Here is a 20,725-nt window from a genome sequence, read left to right as displayed (position 1 = left end):
CCCAAAACTCTGGAGAGATATTTGGGGGACTACAATATACTGTTGTATGGCATGCCACTGACATTCTTCAATGAACTCAGCAGCTTCAGGTGTGGAGCAAAGAAGAGAGAAGGCAAATCCTCCTGGATAAGGAGTTGCCTCCTTTGTTCCTAAGGTTTTTTCAAATGTCTGCTAGGGCCAGTGCAGTGTAGTAATAAGAATGTGTCATCTGACAGAGGACTTACATCACTCCTGAGCTATGAAACTCACCATTGTTTCTTATTTCATATATCAAGTTTTTCAAAAGGGAATGAATATGTCTCAAAATATAACAAAACAATGTGCAAATGATAAACATATAATATCCAAGAGTGATGCAAATGTATATTGGGAGCTTGTAGTGTAATACATTATGAGGACTGGGATAGCTGATAGTAACTGTGAATGAACAGGAACAAATGCAACAGTTGGAGATGTGAGCGTCGAGGGTGAATCCGTTGCGGGGAAAGCTGGATAGTGAAAGACATAATATAGCCCTTCTGGTGGTAAAACAAGTAGATTATTTGTGCATTTGTCTCTAGCCAGTAGAAATATATATGAATCTGGAATAAATGGGGGGAGGGCGTATAGTGGAAAAATTAAGAACATGCACTCGACCATAACATGCACATAGTTTTTAGAGGAGGAAAATCCGTAGGCATGCCACCCGTAGGCATTCCCTCCATAACACGCACAGACATTTCCCCTTACTTTTTAGGAGGAAAAAAAGTGAGTGTTATGGTGCAAAAAATACGGTATGTTTTAGACATTAATTTCCACTCTTTCTTTTCCATTTCCATTTTCCATTTCCCCTTTTCAAAAAAGGGAAAGTCCAACATTTATATGATGATTATATTTACTAATAGTTTACAGTGAATGTTCACCTGATACATTTTGACAGCCTTTCTAACTTTAGGAACAACTCAGTGAGCCATCAAGGCAGAAACAAAACCCCTCCGGAAATTTTGAACTTTCTCTAATAAAGCCTATGAGAGTGCCCTCAAATTTGGGAGTTTAGAGACAATCTCCCCTGCTGTTCTGCTGGGGTAGCATACATGCTCAGTGACATTATTCTTCCCATACATCTTTTATTCCTTTAGACTAGAAGTGAGAACACCTTTTTTAAAAAAAAACACACACAAATCTCTTGATAGTAAAATCCTTTATGTGGAATAGTTGTCGTAAGTGTGTGATGAAGAGACCGAAAGCTGTCAGCGCTGTCAGTAGTGTGAGTCACAATAGTGCTGCTAATTTCATCAAGGTCATGCAATCAAAAGAACTGGACACATTTCAAGGGAACAACAGGCTTGCACAAAACAATTGCTTTTCCTGCTGCACCAGCCCTTAAAGGAACCACCGCAGCTCCTTTCCTTGTCACCCTCCTTTTGCTTCATTTCAATCTTTTCTTCTTCTTTGCTTAAAACACAAACACAAAAGCACTTTTAGCTGCTTGAATGAAATCTGCAGTGTCCCCTGACCTTCTAATTTCATTACTGTTTGCTCAAACTTGGATGAGCACACTGGGTGCATGTGCCAACACCCCCAAGCAGCTTTAGCGTCTAATCTTTTTAAACCTCACATGGTAGAACTGCATTCTATAATTAAAAATACAATGAATGGTTTGCAGTTAATTTGGATTGCATGCTTTACATGCTTACAACACAGAGATGTTTTTAAAAATCACAAAATGTTGTTTGACTAGGGCAAAGGATGAATGCAGCCTCGTTTCCTCAAACTGCAGACTCTTACAGTGCGTCCCTCCCAGGAATTGCATGCTCTGTGCCACAAGGTTAGCTTACCAGAGGAGGGAGCTGATAACCTCTTTTCTGCTGTACTTTGATGCAAATGTAGCAGATTGAAATAGGGCAGTATTGTAGGAGTTAGGTGCCAGAGCTGAGCTGAAACAGTGTCTTTGGTTTTGTTTTCAGTTTCATTACAGTGGTACCTCGGGTTACATATTTCAGGTTAAAGGCTCCGCTAACCCAGAAATAGTACTTCGGGTTAAGAACTTTGCTTCAGGATAAGAACAAAAATCAGGTTCTGGCAGCGTGGCGGTAGCAGGAGGCCCCATTAGCTAAAGTGGTGCTTCAGGTTAAGAACAGTTTCAGGTTAAGAAGGGACCTCCGGAAGGAATTAAGTACTTAACCTGAGGTACCACTGTATTGCCAAAAAGCACTTCCGTTTTTCAGTGCATTTTCCACGGCTTCCTGAAATTTCATTTATTTTTTCAGTTAAACTCTGCACATTAAACCTCAGACACAGTTGTAAAAACCCTCAAAGGATGTTTGTTTAAGACACTGTGGTAGTGTTCAGGCCCTGAGCTAGCTCAGGGATGGATGAATCAGCTTGTTTCCTTACTGTGCTCAGTCATAATTCTGTTCCACCCTGTTTCCACATTAATCTGTGATCTGCATGCATATTTGCATAGTATTTCAAAGACACATTTCTTCTCCAGATAAGCATTTCATTTCTCAAGCTAGGATTTCTCAAAATATATATTTTGAAATGCACTTTAAAAAAGAAGACAATAAACGTGTCGCCGCAGAGCAAATCTGATAGACAGCTATGCTCTGATCGACAGATTACTCCAAGAGGTCCAGATCAGGTCAGTTCATATCAGGATTCACCAGAATAGATTCCTCCTGCATCCTTTGCTCATCGTGCATAGCTCAGGTGAGCTCCAGAGCTTTTGAAGCAAATGAACTGTGCAGACAGGCATGTTGGAAGCTCTCAGACAGAACAGAAATGCTGTGACAACTAATCCCTAATCTTGTGTAACCAAGCCCAAGGAAGCTCCTCACCCAAAATTGCTCTTGTAACTCTTCTTTGCTATGTAGGGCTGCCAAATCTTTAATCAGCTCCTACTACTTTGTTTATAAAGCAACATCATCTGCAGGCAGGTGATAATATTTATCTCCATGCTGTGAAAAGCAGCTTCACTTATTGATTTTTTTCGGAGTAGCTCAAACTGCTGGTAGACTGTTTAGCTTTGATCTGGTCAATTGGCAATGCTGGGAGGGTTTTTTTTTTGGGGGGGGTCTTTTCCGCTTCTTTGCCCACCAGCCATTTAACCAACTCTACAGCTGCCACCATACAATGCTCAGAAGGTGATGGAATAGGAAATAAGGTAAGATCAGAACAAAAAGAATTTTGTCTCACTCATATAAATAGTAGGTAGGCAGTCATCAATACCTTTTTAGATTATCTTGAATCTTTGCTGTCTACAGAATTAACGATTGGAGAAACAAGTCTCTTTTCAGATGGTGAAAGAATTTGACAGACAGGCTCAATAATGAACCATGTACCTAAAGGTGTGATTACTGACTGTGACAGCAGGCGTATGGATTTTAAAAAATGTAATCCCTGTGTTTATCATCAGTGCTACTGCAAATCAGTCACCAGGGAAGTGAAGTGTGGCAAACAATTTGCTAAAGGCCTGCTTGGTAAAACACACAGACTTTTTGCTATTTGCTCTGTCCCAGCTCCTGCCAACCTAGCAGTTTGAAAGCATGCCAGTGCAAGCAGATAAATAGGTACCACTACGGCAGGAAGGTAAACGGCATTTCCATGTGCTCTGGTTTCTGTCATGATGTTCTGTTGCACCCGAAGTGGTTTAGTCATGCTGGCCATATGCTATTTTCTACGTACCATCAGTAAGCTACCAAAAAAATAAAATAAAAATAAAATAAATGGCGAGCCTGATCCTATGCATATTTACTGACTGTGTTCAGTGGGCAAAGAACAACAGCACTGGAGTATGATATTGTTGTATCCTTTGTGTTTCTCTTGACTCATCTAACACTTTACATATAGAATTCAAAAGTGACTAAAACTATGGAATGCACTTGCTGATACATTGTAAATGGTTCTAAAGTTAAAGGGACCCCTGACTATTAGGTCCAGTGGCGGACGACTCTGGGGTTGTGGCGCTCATCTCGCTTTACTAGCCGATGGAGCCGGCACACAGCTTCCAGGTCATGTGGCCAGCATGACTAAGCTGCTTCTGGCAAACCAGAGCAGCACACGGAAACGGTGTTTACCTTCCCGCCAGAGCGGTACCTATTTATCTACTTGCACTTTGAGGTGCTTTCAAACTGCTAGGTTGGCAGGAGCAGGGACCAAGCAACGGGAGCTCACCCCATTGCGGGGATCCGAACTGCCGACCTTCTGATCGGCAAGTCCTAGGCTCTGTGGTTTAACCGACCCCTCTCGCTCTCCAGGCTTCAGGAAGCTATCAGCAAGCCTGGGGAGCCGGCGGGAGTTCCCACAGGGCTCCCCAGGCTGTGGATAGCAGCCTGCCGCCCGGCGCACAGGGTGCCCTGAAGTGGAGCGCCCCGCGCACCAGGCAGACATCTGCAGCCTGGGGAGCCCTGCGGGAGTTCCCGCAGGGCTCCCTAGGCTGCGGATAGCAGCCTGCTGCACGGAGCACAGGGCACGCTGAAGCAGAGCGCCCCACGCTTCGGGCAGACATCGGCCAGCCCCACAAGCTCGGGGGACAGTGGGGAGGTGCAGCGCCGCCATCCCGCTGTTCCTTGACCTGGTTTTGGGGGGGAAATAAAGGAAATTTCCCCCCTTTATTTCCCCCCAAAAAAACTAGGTGTGTCCTATGGGACGGAGCGTCCTATGGGACGAAAAATATGGTATATTTACATGTTATTTGTCTCAAAAGTTTTCTTAAATGCATCTTCAGTTGATTTAAAACAAAACAGAACAAAACATGGGAACAAGCTAAATGAAAGACAGAAACTTGGGTAGTAAATACTTCAATATTTACTGTATGCAGGGGACGCAGGTGGCCCTGTGGTCTAAACCACTGAGCCTCTTGGGCTTGCTGATCAGAAGGTCAGCGGTTCGATTCCCTGCGACAGGGTGAGCTGCCATTGCTCTGTCCCAGCTCCTGCCAACCTAGCAGTTTGAAAGCATGCCAGTGCAAGCAGATAAATAGGTACCACTACGGCAGGAAGGTAAACGGCATTTCCATGTGCTCTGGTTTCTGTTACGATGTTCTGTTGCACCCAAAGTGGTTTAGTCATGCTGGCCATATGATCTGGAAACCTGTCTGTGGACAAACACCGGTTCCCTCAGCCTGAAAGTAAGATGAGTGCCGCAACCCCATAGTTGCCTTTCACTGGACTTAACTGTCCAGGGGTCCTTTACCTTTACCTTTTATTTACTGTATGCAAAATATTGTACTTCAGTTTCCACATGAGAATAACTTTATATTGGTTTCTTCTTTCATTTACCTTGGTAATCACTTCACACAAGAGTTAACACAGCAGATTCAATTTTGAGTGTGCAACAATTTCTGTTACCATCATGCAATTTATGTATATCTATACAGTTGCCCTTATTGTGTCAGATGCTTCCCTTGCTTAATTTGTGAACGTACTGGGACCAGTCTAAACATAATACGTGTTAAAAACAAAAAGTAGCCAGAGGGAAATAATTTTTTCCAATGTCTTCAGCATTTAGCTGTCTCTCCAAGTGTGTAGGTTAATCTCAGCTTGATATATATTAGAGTTAATGGCACTTAAACTCGCAAATCCCTCTCCATCAGCATAATGCACTCTTCTAGCCTATATTCCTTTTGCAGCTGACAGTTTATTTGCAGTCTTCTTTCAAAGCCAAAAGTCACAGAACTTTACAATAATGTGAAATCTGAAATAAACACAGAAGCAAAACAACCTGCCAACTTCTTAACCATCCATGGTAGTTGCACCATTAACAGCTGCTTGCTGTGCATCCCTCAGCAGGTGACAATGTTTATTTATCTACAAGGTGCAAAAAGATTTGCCTGTTGATGTCTGCCAAGCAAGTGATGGCTGAAGGCTTAAAAAAAATTCTCCGGCTATTGTAGATACAGTACAGTACAACATTCTGTTAAATTTCTTCTCAGGACCAATGGACAACTGAAGCCTGAAACTTTCTATGAAAGTTTCCACGAAGCTTCTATGGGTAGTCTAAAAGGTGGTGTTTCTAACATTTATAGAGGTATTTTATCTTGTTTAATGGTTTCCAACATGAGTTTAAAAGGAAGTATGGGAAGCTGATATCGGTTTGACAATAGATGATAAAACTTGGCAAGCATGGTGGCAAAAGCCTCCAATTAGTGTTATGTTTGCTATCCATGATGAAAATAATGTTATGCTAGTATTTTACCCCTGCGAAAGTTGCTAGGAAAAATGCTGGTCTTTCAAATATATATTGGAGAGGGTGTCGGGGGTGGGGATTCTTCCACCCCTCTCTTTTTATTTTAAATTAATAAAAGTGTTGTTTTTTTAAAGAAAAAGTCAGGCCCCATTTTTTCTCCATCAGTTAAAAACCCCATACATTATCATTTCCTTTATGATTATGGTGCTTCAGTTCCTAAACACTCAACAACAGTTGCCCTCTCAAACACTTAATTCAAAGCAGTCTTATTGACTTTCGTCTGCTCATTATGAATGATGTATGGTCTGCCACATTTTGACTTTTGAACATACACAAGGCGTGTAGCCACTTCTTTTTTACACCAGCAGCATGCAACCCGGTGCCCCCACATGATGCTGATCTACAGCCTCTATCATCTCTGACCATTGATCATAGCTGGGGTTGACAGGGGCTGGAATACAAACACATTACTGGGAGGGCATCACATTGTTCATTCATACTCTCTGTACCCTGGATTGTCAATGAAATGCAAAGCTACACACTTGCTTCTCATGAGTTTTCTGGAGGCTAGCTGGGCTAGCAGCTTTGGAGTTGGGACAGCTGAGGTTGTCACATCCAAACAATAATTATCATTTTTGCTGTTCAGGTTAGGCACTGTTGGCAATCATCTCCTTGTGTCTTTAAGTCTATTTTCTCAGTATGAAATGCAGGGAGTTAAAGTTCCACTTGTTGAATTTTTAATTGTCACACAGCAAGGTATATGGAGTAGGGACGCGGGTGGCGCTGTGGGTAAAACCTCAGCGCCTAGGACTTGCCTATCACATGGTCGGCAGTTCGAATTCCCACAGCGGGGTGCGCTCCCGCCGTTTGGTCCCAGCACCTGCCAACCTAGCAGTTCGAAAGCACCCTCGGGTGCAAGTAGATAAATAGGGACCGCTTACCAGCAGGAAGGTAAACAGCATTCCGTGTGCTGCGTTGGCTCGCCAGATGCAGCTTGTCACACTGGCCACGTGACCTGGAAGTGTCTGCGGACAGCGCTGGCTCCTGGCCTCTAGAGTGAGATGAGCGCACAACCCTGGAGTCTGGCAAGACTTGCCTGTACGGGCAGGGATACCTTTACCTTTACCTTTACCTTAAGGTACATGGAACCTGCCAGAAGTGAGTTAGCATGCAAGCCTAATTTCCTAGGTCTTCTTCAAACTGTGAATAATGTGTTTCCAAGGCTGACTCTCTCTATGATTATGAGATTAACAGCCTCTTTGACCTGAGCTTTCTAAGAATAAGACAACTAGACAGCCTCACACCAAAGAGCAGATCTAGTGCCAGCTTCAGCATGCAAGTCAGATCAGTCACTTCCTGTTCCTGGTCCAGTCAATGTGCCTATTAGCAGCCAGCCTTGAAATGCCTGTGAGGAAAAGCTTGGCAGGACTAAGCAAGAGACATGGTTCCTTTACACAGATAATTGGCTCCATTAAAGTCGCTTGCTGTTCGATCCCTTTCCAAGTGTCAATGAAACAGTGGCACATTTACTAGTCTCTTAGGATCTCCTGCTTATTTCAGAAGTGCTGCTGTACTCTGTTAAGCAGCTTAAGAACAACGAAGAACAATCTCTCTCATTTGGGGAGATCATCGCAGAACTACGGGAAGGGTCACTGGCAGGATCTAAAGAAAGACTTCCTGAAGAATGGGAGATTCCTGATGACAGGAAGCTGGCAAATACAGGGCTGACTTGCTGCCTCCTCTCCTTCTAACCCAATGTGACATGTAACAGCCATGAAAAATGCTGAAGGGCACTCTGCAAACAATATACAATGGTACCTCGGGTTACATACGCTTCAGGTTACATACGCTTCAGGTTACAGACTCCGCTAACCCAGAAATAGTACCTCGGGTTAAGAACTTTGCTTCAGGATGAGAACAGAAATCGTGCTCTGGCGGCACGGCGGCAGCAGAAGGCCCCATTAGCTAAAGTGCTGCTTCAGGTTAAGAACAGTTTCAGGTTAAGAACGGACCTCCGGAACGAATTAAGTACTTAACCCGAGGTACTCGAGGTACTGATAATGAGAAGAAGAGTCTACAATAAAATAGGCAAAAAAATCATTACAGTTTCAAAACATACATCCCAGCAAGACGTACAAAGAACCATATAGCACAAACATTATTACTGTATATATGTCTCTCTTGTATTGATCTCTACAGCCACAGCAGGTGTTGCAGCCTTCCAACAGTATGACTTCACCCCAAAGGCGCATTCCTCCATAGTATCCTGGGACAGATGGATGCCAGACCCAAGAATTCTCTAAGAAGCAGATGAGAGGCTTGCAGGTAAGATCCTGTTTGAAAGAACTTCCTAAGATGGTAACACCTTAAAAGCATTTTTTTAACTTAAGGCCTTGATTGCAGTTTTCACAAATGGGTGGGGAGACTTCAGGAATGTTTAACTCTCCAAACTAACTTGATTCCAGGAGGGCAAACCCACTGCAGAGGTCTAAAATTATAGGCAGGTGATAATTTTGGGCTGCCTGGACATTCCTTGAAATCCTTTATGTGCAGTTTGGCCATTAGGCAAGCATGGTGATGTGGCAAGTGTGTGGTTACATAGAATGGTGCCCTTGCATTTGATTACCCCCCCTTTCTTTTTTGTACAGTGTTCTGAACTGCCTAGTTCATGGGTAGGAAAATTGTGTTCCTACAGGGGGTGTTAGACCTGCAACTCCCATTGTCCCTGATCTCTAGCCATGCTGGCTGGGGCTGATGGGACCTGGAGTCCAAAAATGTCACCCAACGGCTATAGGCTAGCCACCTTCTGCTCTCATTCATTAGTACTCCTTGCTGGTGACAGGCAAACAGTGCTATCAGGCTACAATTCAGGATGCCTCTGTAACCCCTCCCCACAAGCAAGGGGGAGGAATGCAGCTGTGACTACCAGCTCTTGCATTTTTATTCCAAGTTTGATGGAAAGGAGAGACCAGCTGAAGAAGCAAAGCAGTCCCATCCTCTCTTGGAGTATGTAAAGGTATAAACTAGTAGTACCATATGCAGGCGGGGGGTGGGTGGTAACTTAATAAAGCTCAGCCTACTTGGATACTGTCACCATCCTAAAATTTAATTTTAAGAATTTATTTTGCATGTAGATTTCCTCTTCTTCATTTGCTCCATTACTATGTTTTCTACATTAGCTTCTAGCATTCTTTGATAAATGGGGCACAACTGAGCATGAGTTGATCTATGCTTAGAAACTATAACTGACCAAGCACATTTCTGTTGTGTTTAGGAAGTTCCCTTCACACTCAGCTTCCCTTTTTCACTTAATGTAACAGAATCAAGCATGACCCATTTGGGAAGGGCCAAGTCTTGGTGGTAGAGCATCTTCTTTAAATGCAGATCACCCATCCAACCCACAGCATTTCTAGGTAGGACTAGGAGAAAGCTCTGTCTGGAACCCTGGAGAGCTACTACTGTTCACTGTAGATGATGCTAAACTAGATGGACCAATGGTCTGAATCTTCAGAAGGCAGTTTCCTATGTTTCCATTATAGTTTAAAGAGTTATAGACAGGGTATAATGCAAAAGAGGATAAAGCTCCTGCGTCATTATTAGTTGTAGAGAAGAGGGAATTTCATCAGATGTAGCTTGCATGACACTCTCGTTGAAGATCTCTAACTTTTTTAAAGCAACCATCACACCCACCCACCCACCCACCCACACACACACCTTGTTTTGAATTTACTCAGCTGTTGGTTGTTTTGTTATGACCAAGCCAGGGAAATAACAGATTTTGGTCTACATATATTAGAGTTAACTACATTAAAATAAAATGGACTTTAAAAGTATTTATTCGATTCCTGTGAAATATCATGAATGCACATTTGAGAAGGTATGCATGCTAAATAACATAGATAGTTCAGAATATAGAACATACACTTAATATTTTTGTCTGCTGTGCACTTGGAACATAGTAAAATGTAGGGGAAATGTTGCACCCCTAAATTCTAAGCTTTCTTCAGAAAACTTCTCCTTCATCCAAAATAGTAAGTGAAATGTAATAGTGTCATGGATAAAATAAAACAATATCTGAAAGGTGACCAATTGTTCAAGAAAACAGCATCAAAATATTCCCAAGCTATATTGAAGTATCAGATGTTAACCTGTAACTAAGGTACATAACATCCCTACTTTAATTTTAAAGAGCTTTTCTTGTTCGGTACAGTGAAGTTAAAGAATATAGATGCTAAACCAAGAGAGAGGTTACAAATAGAGCTATGTGTGTTTTAAACATGCTCATATTCTCAAAATGATGGCTTTGATTCTGACAGAATTTGACAATTGCTGACCGCAAGAAAGTCCTCCTTTGCGCTGCATCAATGCATAATTTAGAAGTGAACTATTACAGAGCCCTGGCATTCCTCTACATTCAGAGCAGCAGTTTACTAGGGAGTTCTGAAAATGATGTACTATGAGCAGTGAAATTTTTTTTAAAAACCCTATGCAATAATTCATAATTGACTGCAGCCAAGGCCCTAGAGATGAATATGTATTGCATGTACCCACCTAACTGCAGCATTCATTTTAGATGAGTGAGTTTCTGACTCTTATCATGGAATGAAAAGATCTCAATGTGTGTGAGGAGGGTCTGCCAAAGACTGATAAACTATGGAGTCAGTATGATCAGGATACAACATTTCTGTATATATCTGTGCATCTTCCTCTCTTCCCTAGGACCTTCCCGACTTTGTCCACAATATAGTTCCACTCAGTTGCTCCAGTCCAGTGGTACCTTGTTTTGATAGGATTCTTATGCAACAACTTATCCATTCACTTCAATGTAAAGAGCATCTCTGCACATGTAGATCTTTCACTTCCATTCAAATAAGTGTGAATGTTCTCATATTGTTTCATAATGTGCAAATATGATAAATTAGGCTTGAAAGATGAAATGCATTGAATTTCTCCTTCACAGTCACCCTTCTTTGAATTTTGCAATGCAGTTCTCCAAATTTTTTATAAAAATGTACATAAAAACAAATACAATAGTGGAAGTAACACAAAAAAATGCATTATATTAGCAGAAATTGGTTGCAAAAATGTATGTGTTAGTCAAAACTACATACAAAATGTGTTTATTAGGAGAAATCCACTCTGAATTTCCGTGAGGATTTGGTTTTTTGTTTTGTAAATTGCTGCAGAAACACTGAGAACTGAATTTAAGATTAGCAAAATGAATTTAAGATTAGCAAAATGAAATTGGCAGATCCTTCCATCCCTAGCAGTAAGGTGAAGGAAAATTAAATAAGGGCAGAGTAGAAAACAAGGGATGAAAAGAGCACCAGGTCACATAATAGCAGAAAAGAAGTAAAAGATCATGCATTTAAAATAAACAAACCCAGATAGGTTTGTTTCCTTCAAAGGCATTCAACAGCCAAGTCAATCCTTAGCATTTAGAAGTTAGATTTTAATACAAAGTTCTGGAATTCTAATACAAATTTTCTTGAATGTATGACATGAGGAATAATCCTTCATACTTGGCAAAGGGATGCAGACATGAAGCTGCCCTTTTCAGTGAAAGGAATGGAGATGCTTATGCAGGAACCCTGCAAGTACATGGAAGCATATGCCCTGCTCGGCACTCAAGGGTTTAACCACAAATGAGTGTGTTTCATTTTAGAAGGCTCCACCTGCCATCTAAAGATCACTGATCAGGATTGCATGCAAGTAAATACAAAGATAAGTGCTAGTAAGATCTGTAGGACTTACTTCCAGGTTAGTGTGCACGTGATTGCAGTCTAAATAATTTGAAATGTAATTGTTTGTGATAAAGAACATCTTACCATGGTTGTTTCTGCAATGGATCCAAAACTGTTTATGAAGATGTTGCATGTCACATTTACTGGAGGCCCTGTAAATGAAATCAAAACATGCAGAAATTACTTCCCACACCAAACAAACAAGCCAAAACCTGTGGCTGCTAAACCAGGGATGGCAAACTTTTTTTTAGCTCAAGGTCCACATTCTCTTCTGGACAACCTTTTGGGGGACCACATGCCATGGCAAAAGGAGACGGAGCAATGAAGGTGAGGCTTATCTTTGCACATACGCTAGTTTCTACACACCCACCCACTCTGCCCTCCATCCAAGCCAGAAAGAGACATTGTCAGGAGAAGGCAAAGCAGGGGGGCAGGGTGGGGTGAGGATCATTACTTGAGAGAATGTGTGGCCTCTGAGGGCCAGGCTTTGCCCTCCAATTTGGCCCCATGCATGAGCTTCCCTATGCATGAGCTAAGAGAAAAGGAGGTAGTACTGCAGCCCTAAGACCACCTTTCATATATCCTTTTCTTTGAGTACCTTTCCATTTCTATGTGCATTTTAAAGAATTTCCCCTTAAAACTCCATAGAGAAATGGCATAGGATGGGCTTACTTTCATTCCCTTGCAGAACTGGAGTGGAGATTTTTCCACAACATCTTTTTTCTGTAATCCACAATAGGCTGCCACCCAGAGACTGTGAAAGCCTATGCAAAGTTCATCTGAGGGCCAGATGTTTGGAGAAAAGGCATGTGGGTGAGTAGATGCAGAAAGTCCCCGGTTCGGTCACTGGTATCTCCGAGAAGCTGAAAAGGCTCCTGAATGGAGCTCAAGGACAGCCACTGTCAGTATGGGCAAGAATGAACTAGTTGAGCCAACAGTCTGACTCAACAGCAGGACTGGGACCATGTTGTGCTGACAAAATCACAGAATTGTAGATTTGGAAGGAGTCCAAAGGGTCATGTTGTGCAACGCAGGGATCACATAGAGGTTTAACTCTATTCCTGTGCACTAGAGTTTCCCCAAATACACTCATATAGCAGATACTAGCAATCAAACTTTCCCTCCCAGAATTCATATCAGCTTCAGGAAATTTTTGGGCAGGACAGGCGGAGAGTAGAATTAATCTGGCTTCCAAAATCCTTGGCTCTGCTTACATGCATGGTGGTGTCATAATCTTTGTCCTTTTGGTTTTCAAGCATCTCATTCCGCTGCCCCCCCCCCCATTTGTGAGTGGGAAGAAGAAAAGGCTGTTGCCAGAAGGAAGGTGATTAAATGCTCCAATGCACGCATGGAATACCATTATTCCAACACCTATTGCACAATTGCGCAAATTTAATTTAAACTGGATGCTAAAATCGTTTACCTTTGGAGGAGAAAAAGCAATCCAGCTGGTGCTACCAGTTGGTAGCTGATCAGCACGATCAGCTAAGTGCCTGCTATGAGACCTATAATAATGGGCAGTATGCTTGTCACTTTCAGTGGAACAATGTACACTGCAGCCTTTCGGTGCAATGACTGAAAGTGACACTGTTTCAACAGATCTATTCCTTTAAGTTAAATCAAATCACATTTTACCACCCTGACAAGTTAGACAGAGTTGTCAAGTAGAAGAAAAGGGACACACTCCCTCAGGTATCTGTCAAAGGCAGTCTAGACATGTTTCCTGCCTCAACATCCAACATTTGCAGAGGTCCAAAAAAACATACAAAAACCCTACACCCCATTCTGAACACTGGTTGTGTAGCCCTTTGTTTCACATGCATTTGAATGTATATCACTGGATTTTTCTATTCTTTGCTGGGAGATCTACTAGTGAGGGTGGGGAACTTGTGGACCTCCAGGCATTGTTGGACTCTGGTGCCCACAGTGGTGTGCCTAGCAACTTTACTGTTTTCCTTTTGCCATGTGCTGAAGATGCACCTCTTTACCGCAGCCTTTGACAGCTAAGGTACTCTTTTGTTCCACTGGGATTGGTTTGATAGTTGTAATGGTTTTAGTTGTTTCTATCCTTGTGCACTTCGTTGTTCTATCCTGCTCTGGGACCTTGCGGCAAAGCGTGGGCATGAAATCTTCTAACTAAATAAATAAATGAGACCCAGCCAGCATGGTCAATGGCCAACGGATAACTGGGCACTGGATCGCTAGAGGTTTGCCATCCCTGAACTAGGAGAACTGTATGTAAATTGCTTTGCGTCCAGTGATTATTTTCTGGGGGTACTCAAGTCTACGCAATACTGGCACCTTCTCCCCCTGCCCCAATGTTAAAAGTGTGTCATTTACTGTAACAACTTCATGGTGAGTACCAGCACCTTTTTTTCTTTAAAGAAAGCACTGTTTGTGCCACTTAGTAAAGTGATTAATTACTATTATTAATAATAAACACCTGTGGTTCTGCTCACAGACATGCCCATCCTTCATGTGGGTATTGTGAGGATGAAATGCCCCTCAAACCCAACACTTGGGAGTGCGTTCAAACTGCACTGCTGAAGAGATGGAGCAATTCAGAATTGTTGCATAAAGGGATTAAATTTCGGAATAATAATCATTCAATCAGTGCTTGTTCTGTCTGAAATGCAGCTTTTGTATGGCTGATGTAAGAAATAATGGATTATTCTTCTGACGGGAAAAGTGCTTTTTGCAGAAGTAATGATCTCCTTTTAAAAAAATTATTCTTATTAAATATTTTCTTGGTTTACAAAAGTAGATGCCCTGTCTCTTTTTTCAGGTTGTGCAGTCATTCTTACAAATCAGTTACATTTGTTGTGAGACATTAGTGTTGAGTACAGTATAAGGTTGGGGAAGAAGAGGGGGGAAGAGGAGGGGTGGGGTGGTGAGGCTTATATTCTTTTGTATAGTGTACGTATGTGATCTCCTTTAAAAAAAAAATCAAATAAGGTGTCTTTTGAGACTCATTAGTACTTGGTTATTGACACTGTGCAGTGGTACCTCGGGTTAAGTACTTAATTAGTTTCGGAGGTCTGTTCTTAACCTGAAACTGTTCTTAACCTGAAGCACCACTTTAGCTAATGGGGCCTCCTGCTGCTGCCACGCCACCGGAGCACGATTTCTGTTCTCATCGTGAAGCAAAGTTCTTAACCTGAGGTACTATTTCTGGGTTAGTGGAGTCTGTAATCTGAAGCATATGTAACCTGAAGCTTATGTAACCTGATGTACCACTGTAGTTGGTGTAGCCTCCTCTCTTTTATATATATGGTAACAGGCCAGTTTTGTTGTACTTTCCCTCTTTTCTTCTAACATGCACTGGGTGCACTTGTGGGGCTGAAGGTGAAATTCATAAATGGGAAATGGAATAAACTGTCATGTGAATGCAGCCAATGTTTCTCTCTCTCTCTCTCTCTCTCTCTCTCTCTCTCTCTCTCTCTCTCTCTGTCTCTGTCTCTGTCTCTGTCTCTGTCTCTCTCTGCAACATATCTAAGTTTCTGTCTGTTATTCAGGGAATAAATGTTTGGAAGGTTTAACTTGAATTTTAATCACGAGGGGCAACTTGTATTAGTCTACTGAATGTTAACCTAGAATGTTTGAATTCCTCTCCCACCATCAACTACCAAGTGGACTTGGATATCCCAGACTTAGATACACATCTGTAAAATGGGAATAATTATATATTATCCAAAGTAGTTATAACAAAAGGAGGATATTAGTGCATTTTATTAATTTCCATTCTTATCTAATTCCAGGAAAATTAAACTAAACCTAAGAGCTCCCGTCTTTCGGTCCCAGCTCCTGCCCACCTAGCAGTTCGAAAGCACCCCTAAGTGCAAATAGATAAATAGGTACCGCTTTATAGCGGGAAGATAAACAGCGTTTCCGTGTGCTGCTCTGGTACTGGCTCGCCAGAACAGCTTCGTCACGCTGGCCACGTGACCTGCAAGTGTCTCTGGACAGCGCTGGCCCCTGGCCTCTTAAGTGAGATGGGGGCACAACCCTAGAGTCGGACACGACTGGCCCGTACGGGCAGGGGTACCTTTACCTTTACCTTTTAAGGTCCTTCTTGGATAACACAATAATTAACATGCAAGGTAGAAAAAAACCATTAAAAACCACTATGAAGAACCATAGGGCTGTGTCTGAATGAATAAAGCAATTGAATCACTGGAAGATTACAACGATGCTTTGCCACCATTTTGCTACAGGCTAAAAAACAAAAGTTTTTTGATTTATTTATAATGAGCTAGACTGTCATAAGGGATAAGCGGTTGTGTCACTGCTAATGCTTTCCTGCACAGAAGCCAGTAGTAAGAAAACAATGCGCTTGACAATCAATAATTGAAATAATAATTTGCCTGCCGGAAAGTGCTTGAACCATCCTAGAAAGAACCTCCATACCCCCTCTCTAAGGTATGCAGTCCATACACGGCAAAGCTTTTTCAGATGTAAAGCTGATTGAATGGTGTCTATCAAGCACCAATTATACTCTACAATAGAGTTTGCTTTTTAAATGATTTTGCATTAGGCTATGGTTTACCATGACCACTTGAATGTGAGAGGTCCCAGAGAACAATTTGCACCTCCTATGCCCCTCTGTGGTTTTTTTTTAGCTAACTGAAGTGTGGCAGAGTTTGTAGAAGATTTAGGACGGATAAAAGAAACCTCTGCTTCATGCAGTGCACAGTCAAACTATGCAACTTGGTCTCCAGGAGGCAGTGATGGCCACTGATTTAGATGGTTTTGAAAGAGGATTAGACAAATTCATGGAGGAGAGAGATAGCTATCAATGGCTACAAGCCATGATGGCTATGCACCACCTCCACAGTTGGAGGCAGCAATGCTTCTGAATACCAGTTGCTGGAAACCACAGGAGAGCAGAGTGCTCTTGTGCTCCTGTTCTGCCCTCCTGGTTTCCCACCTTGTTGGCTGCTGTGAGGACAATATGCTGGACCAGATGGGCCATTGACTGTTCTTAGCTCATTATGAGTCTTTCAAACCAGTAATCACAGCCAGTGGCATAGCGTGGGTTGTCAGCACACGGGGCAAGGCAAGTAATTTGCGCCCCCTAACCCGTGGATTTTAGTAGGGGCAGAGAGCTGCTAGTGCGAGCGCGCCCCCCCGATGTTGCGCCCGGTGCGGCCGGCCCCCCCTGCACACCCCACGCTACGCCACTGATCACAGCTAAGGTCTCTCCACCTTAACCATGACCTATAGCCAAGGTTTGTTCCCATGCTTACAGTTTGTAAGCATACAGTTTGTAAGGAGGAGAGACCTTAACTGCAACCCCAAGTTCAGATTACATCCCATTCCAAACTTTGGCATAGTTGATGCTAAAAAGCCCAGGGAGGAGAAGGAATGTGCAATTCTGCCCATTTCGGTTTCTATCGGGCCTCATCCACGCTCTTTTTTTCCCTGTGCCTAGAAAGCACAGATCTGAGCAGTTTTCTGCTAGTCCTGTGCTTTTCTAGGCATGGTTCCAAGTGGTTTTGCCTTCGCCCCACCACTTTCCCCCAGAAAACCCACTCTTTAGCCCTAATTCAGAACCAACAGCTATCCATGGAAAAGCCAATTGCTGTTTGTTCCAATTTAGCACTAAACTGCTGGTTTTCCCACAGGGAAAGCAGTGGGGCACACAGGGATATGGATAAGCCCTTAGTTTCTCATTTCCCCCACATATGTTGTTTTCCACATTTCCACATCAGTTTGCAGATTTTTTGAAAAAAACAAACCCCTTCATGATAATTCAGCCTTTTAGTGTGATTTTCTCCTAATATACACATTTTTGTATGCAGTTTTCCTTATATACACTTTTTTCAATGCAGTTTCTCCTAAAAAAGAATGCATTTTTGTATCATGTTTTCATTAATATCTGCATTTTTATGCACACTTTAGCCTAGTATTTGCTTTCTTATACATGCTACTTGTCTGGAAAACAGCACTGTTTAATTGGGAACAGTGTGAAGTTCAAGGGGTGTTGTGCCTTGTTTAAGAAAGTGTGAATTAGGTAGGTTCACATTTAAATTATAACTGAATTGAAATTCTTCCCGTTCCTGGTGAGAAGCAATGTGGCTGCCTCAGGAGCCAGGACATTTGAGCATTCATGCTAAGTCATTGGTTGGCTTTAGGTGCAGAGTCCAAAATAATACGAAATTCTATTTGGCAATATTTTCTCTCACAGTATAGAAACACACACAAACCAAAAACTCAGCAAAGAGGATGCTTATCTGAACAATAAGTCTGAACCTCTCGTTGCAGGTATTCCCGCAACTGACATCTTTAAATGGCATCTCAAGATGTCCCTGTTTATCTTTGCTTTTGGAACATGAATTGTATTGTTTCTGGGCTATGATTTTACAGATATTACTTAGTGCTTTAGTATTTTAATTGCAATCTTGTGATTTTATTGATATTTTTATAGCATGATTGTTTCAGTTTTATGTTTCTATTAAGCCACTCTGTGGCAGGACAGGACTTAAAAACATTAAAACTAACTACCACATAATAGTTCAGATTTATTTTTTTTGCAAAGTACGCTTTTAAGAAAGAGAAAAATGCCAAATTAGACTTGTGTCCCTTCTGTATTCCAGCAATTACAAAATAAGGCTTTTGATATTTGGAAAACATGTTGCAGAAGAATTCACTACGTGCTCAACATCTGCCCTATTCCACAGTTGGCATGACCTCCTGGCGTCTATAATAAGCTCAACTATCCAATCTCCAAATGACCCTCCATGCCTTCAGCTTTCTACTGATGCTTTCCCCTGGAGATCTTTAAAAGATTCCAATAAAAAGTGGAAAGAGATTGGATTGCCTCCTATTATTTGCCTGAAGTCATCTTCTGTGCAGCGTAGCTAAGGTAGATTGAACTTGAAGTTTATGTGCTAATGGGAATAACTATGGTAAGTAAACGAGAACAGCTTCGGCTGCAAAGCAGTGGCAGTGGGGGAGAGAGAGTAATTAGGAAGATGATACCGCCACAACATCAGGAAAGTAATATTAGAAGTGCATATCTTATGTAACTGTGCAAGTTCACTTATATAGCAACCTTCTTTTTTCTCTCACCAAGCAAAAAACCCAAGCACACAAGGCTCAGCACATATGGAACAGCTGCCCATGGAGGCAGAATTAAATGGTTCCCTATGGCTAGGAAGCTGTTTGTGTGAAGTGGTTCGCTGAGTTGCTATGCAGATGAAGGAATTCAGGCTGCTCCTCTGCACATGTTTGGGTTTAAGGTTTCGAGGACACTGAGAACACTGATAGCTTACTATGTGGTCCAAGTCACCATGGGGAATGATTTAAATAAACCTCCCGATGGAAACCATTTTGTGTGAAAGAGAATATCTAGAAAGGGGGGAGCACCGTATGCAAGCAAATGGGATAAAATGGTCTAGCAACCTACATTCCCACATTATTCTGAGTTTAAACTCTGCCACTGAAGGCTCTCTCCTGCATTTTGAATCCAGGCACCCAGCCAATCCATACACATGGGTCAAAGGGTTTCATATTTTCCTCCCACATATAATTGCATGATGCCGTCCTCCACAGGGATGGTATGCACACGGATACTGGACACGAATACTGGAATCGTGGGCAGGACAAACTGGGTGTGCCTTTCCCAATTAGGTGATTATTGTGTTTGAAAGACCCACACAATTGACTTATTCATACACTATTGAATAAGATTCCAATACAAGGGTAGAGCCAGGATCAGCTATGGCTGAGCCATCTGAAACCCATGTGGTCTTCTCCCTCCTTTAGGAATGGTGGGCATTGCTCTCTATTCTTACCCTGACCCAGTGTTTTAGTTTGCCCACAACACCTGTGGGGCCCTGACAGCATTGCGGCATCTAAGTTTTAGTTCTGACCAAATCTCTAGCACCTGATGGCTTGAAACAAACAGAAAAATTGAATAATGTAAGTTCTCAGCACTACCCATAACAGTCCATCTTTTCAAGGGAGCATAGCAGAGTACCACTGGCCTAAGGAATCTCATATCTGTCTATTTTTTATTATTATTTCTAGCCAGTTCTAGAAATACTTGCACCTTTGTATATTTACATAAATGTCATGCAATTTCTGTGGTTGCTTTTAAACTATGTGGGCATGTGGATGTTTAATTGCAATAGGGTGCATTTTTTCACCCCATGCCTACTGATAACCAACTGTTTTATCGCTGTGCTACCTGTTATAGCTACCCGCTTGTGTGATGTTTTGGGGACTTTCTGCTGGATAACAGGGAGGACTAGCTGGGGCAAAGTCAGAAGGTTGGCAAACTAGTTCTGCGTTCTTCCCTTTTGTTGACAAGACTGTCACATCCAGTTTGACACTTCATAACAGGCACATTACAGAACTGTTTGGCACTGAATAGCTGCAGTATCCTTTAATGTTTCTAACATAACCTTAACTACATTTTGTAATTTATATTCCGTCATCCAAAAATGTTGCAGGAATTCTCCATTCCAACTGAAATTTAGCACTGTAACATCTCTAGAAGTTTGAACCAGCAGAAGAACATGTAGTTGTTGTTTTAAAAAAGAGAAGATTGCTGAAGTGTCAATGATTGAAACCGTATTATCAATTATAAGCCAAACATTTTTCTTGCTTCTAAAACAATTCAAGCAACATAGTAACCCAAATGGACACCTGGGAGATGACATTACCTTTGAAGTTTGGTCTTATTCTTGCATCGTAGCCAGACATCCTACCCATTAATTTATCCAGGAAATCTGATGGAGACATTGGCATGCTGCGTGATCTTGCACTGTCTGTTTCCTTCGTGGCCACCAAACTAAAAGCAAGCAAAA

General features: G+C 42.1%; 1 protein-coding gene across 6 annotated transcripts in view; it reads right to left on the bottom strand.

Moving 5' to 3' along the window:
• Positions 1-20,725, bottom strand: part of GLRA3 (glycine receptor alpha 3) — a 71,764-nt gene that overhangs the window by 28,276 nt on the left and 22,763 nt on the right. For all 6 annotated transcript variants that reach the window (XM_081875393.1, XM_081875392.1, XM_081875388.1 and 3 more), the window contains 2 exons: positions 20,582-20,709; positions 11,997-12,064 (listed from right to left, as the gene is read on the bottom strand). In XM_081875393.1, coding sequence (XP_081731519.1) covers positions 11,997-12,064; positions 20,582-20,709 — 196 coding nt within the window. The remainder of the gene's footprint in view (positions 1-11,996; positions 12,065-20,581; positions 20,710-20,725) is intronic.

This window comes from Podarcis erhardii (assembly GCF_964252035.2).
Source record: "Podarcis erhardii genome assembly, chromosome: 9".
NCBI classification, from domain to species: Eukaryota; Metazoa; Chordata; class Lepidosauria; order Squamata; family Lacertidae; genus Podarcis; species Podarcis erhardii.
The sequence above is the reverse complement of the archived record's forward strand: the minus strand, read 5'-3'. Positions and strand labels throughout refer to the sequence as shown.